At 32.6% G+C, this 1,920-nt stretch overlaps 1 protein-coding gene across 1 annotated transcript; it reads left to right on the top strand.

Moving 5' to 3' along the window:
* Positions 1–380: 380 nt before the first annotated feature.
* On the top strand, positions 381–1,859 carry LOC109591973 (histone-arginine methyltransferase CARMER-like; the record flags this gene model as incomplete). Its single annotated transcript, XM_020007560.1, has 3 exons — positions 381–455; positions 1,151–1,324; positions 1,745–1,859. Coding segments are annotated over exons 1-3 (322 nt in total), but the record flags the coding sequence as incomplete, so codon positions are not given.
* Between the last annotated feature and the right edge of the window lie 61 nt (positions 1,860–1,920).

Here is a 1,920-nt window from a genome sequence, read left to right as displayed (position 1 = left end):
ATCTTGGTAAAAATGCTATTGATGAAGATAAGCTAGGTTCATTATATTATTGATTTAATAGTTTTAATGCTACAGCTGGTGAATTTTGTTAGTGGAAAACACTTGTAGTTTAAAATTTATTGTTATTGTGACAAAAAATGTAGTTTCCCTGTCAAGAAGTAATCCCAAACCATATCATCCATGTTGACCCTAACCCATGCAGAGACAATTTACATGTATGAATAGTTAATTAATGAGTTCTTTTGGGATTTTGAGTGCTAATTTTTGGTATTTTGCTAATTACCATAATACTGGTAGTTAGTTTATTATTTTATTAGATGTTACTGTCTTACTGAATGTTAAGATTCACGAACCTAATTTTAAGTGATGTGACTATTATTGATTTTTAGGATTATGTACGGACATCAACTTATCAGTCAGCAATGCTACAGAATTCGATTGATTTCAAAGATAAAGTACGTGCTTTAACCTACTCTTGTGTACATGTACATATGCATTTAATTTTATTGTTTTTAATTGTTTTCAACTGAGCATTACAGTATCAGAATATTCTGATTTGCATTTTGATTAGTTACAGAAAATTACACACATCACATCAAAAATGGCTGTTTGGCAGTATGGCAAACAGATTGCTGGCTGTCATTATTATTATCCCTGGAAGGCCACATTGTGCAACTTTATATCATAATATTATACTCTTTTAATAATATTCAGCATGGTTTTGCCTAGAAAAAAATTTAGAGGTGGTTAGAGGCTAATATTGTTCCTTTTAAATTTATATACACCATACTAATAGACTACAATAACCATAATAACTTTATGTATTGGTTGGTCTAAGTGATAAACTGATTGGTTCATTTGTTGAGGTGGTTATCCCGACCACCCCCGACCACCATAGGCAGAACTACTGTATAGAAGGAAATTTAGGAGGTAGTTACATTTGGTGAATTTGCATTTTGATAGCCATTTGCCAAAATAAAAATCCACCATTTTGAGCCATTATGAGCATGCTCAATGGCACATGGCCACAAATTCGCAAAATTAAAATTTGCCAAAATCACCAAAAATTAGCTATTCGGCAAATTTAACTCTCTCCAAAATTTCCTGCTATATGGTATGTATTCTCTATTGATGATTTTATTAATTTCAGGTGGTGGTTGATGTAGGAGCTGGTTCTGGTATTCTCTCAGTGTTTGCTGTTCAAGCTGGTGCTAGGAAAGTGTATGCTATAGAGGCCAGCAGTATGGCAGTTCACTGTCAGAAGCTAATCAAATCAAACAAACTAGCTAGTAAAATCATAGTAATTGCTGGCAAAGTTGAAGAGGTGAGCTTCCTAGGTGTACTGTATAAGTGGTTTTTTAAAGGGAATTACATTTTGAGAAATCTACTAAATTTCCAATTTGCTGATTTTAATTTCGCGAATTCTACTTTGTGCCATGTGGATACCGTATTAAATTTATTATCGTGGATTTTATTTTGATGAATCAGGAAGAAATTTGCAAAATTTGTAACCCTCGGGAAAACCACTTATACGGTATTGTGTGAATCCACTGTATAACTCATGAATACTATAATTCATCACTTATAAATATGTTTATTGACCACTCTTAGTTATGATTTTAGTTCTGAATTTAATACTTTTGATGTATCATTCATTATTAATGAATGATAGTGATAAACAAGATATATGAAGTATTTTAAAATAAACAATGCCAAAATTTTTGAACGATACTTTAATCTTTAGATCGATCTACCTGAGACAGTTGATGTTGTTGTATCGGAGCCCATGGGTTATATGCTCTTCAATGAGAGGATGCTGGAGAGCTATGTACATGCAAGGAAGTGGCTTAAACCTGATGGTGAGTTATCATTATGCACACACACACACACACACAGTTTCATTCTTACATGAACCATATA

Source organism: Amphimedon queenslandica, unplaced genomic scaffold, assembly GCF_000090795.2.
Source record: "Amphimedon queenslandica unplaced genomic scaffold, v1.1 AMPQUscaffold_6672_Cont21372, whole genome shotgun sequence".
Lineage (NCBI taxonomy): Eukaryota > Metazoa > Porifera > Demospongiae > Haplosclerida > Niphatidae > Amphimedon > Amphimedon queenslandica.
The sequence above is the reverse complement of the archived record's forward strand: the minus strand, read 5'-3'. Positions and strand labels throughout refer to the sequence as shown.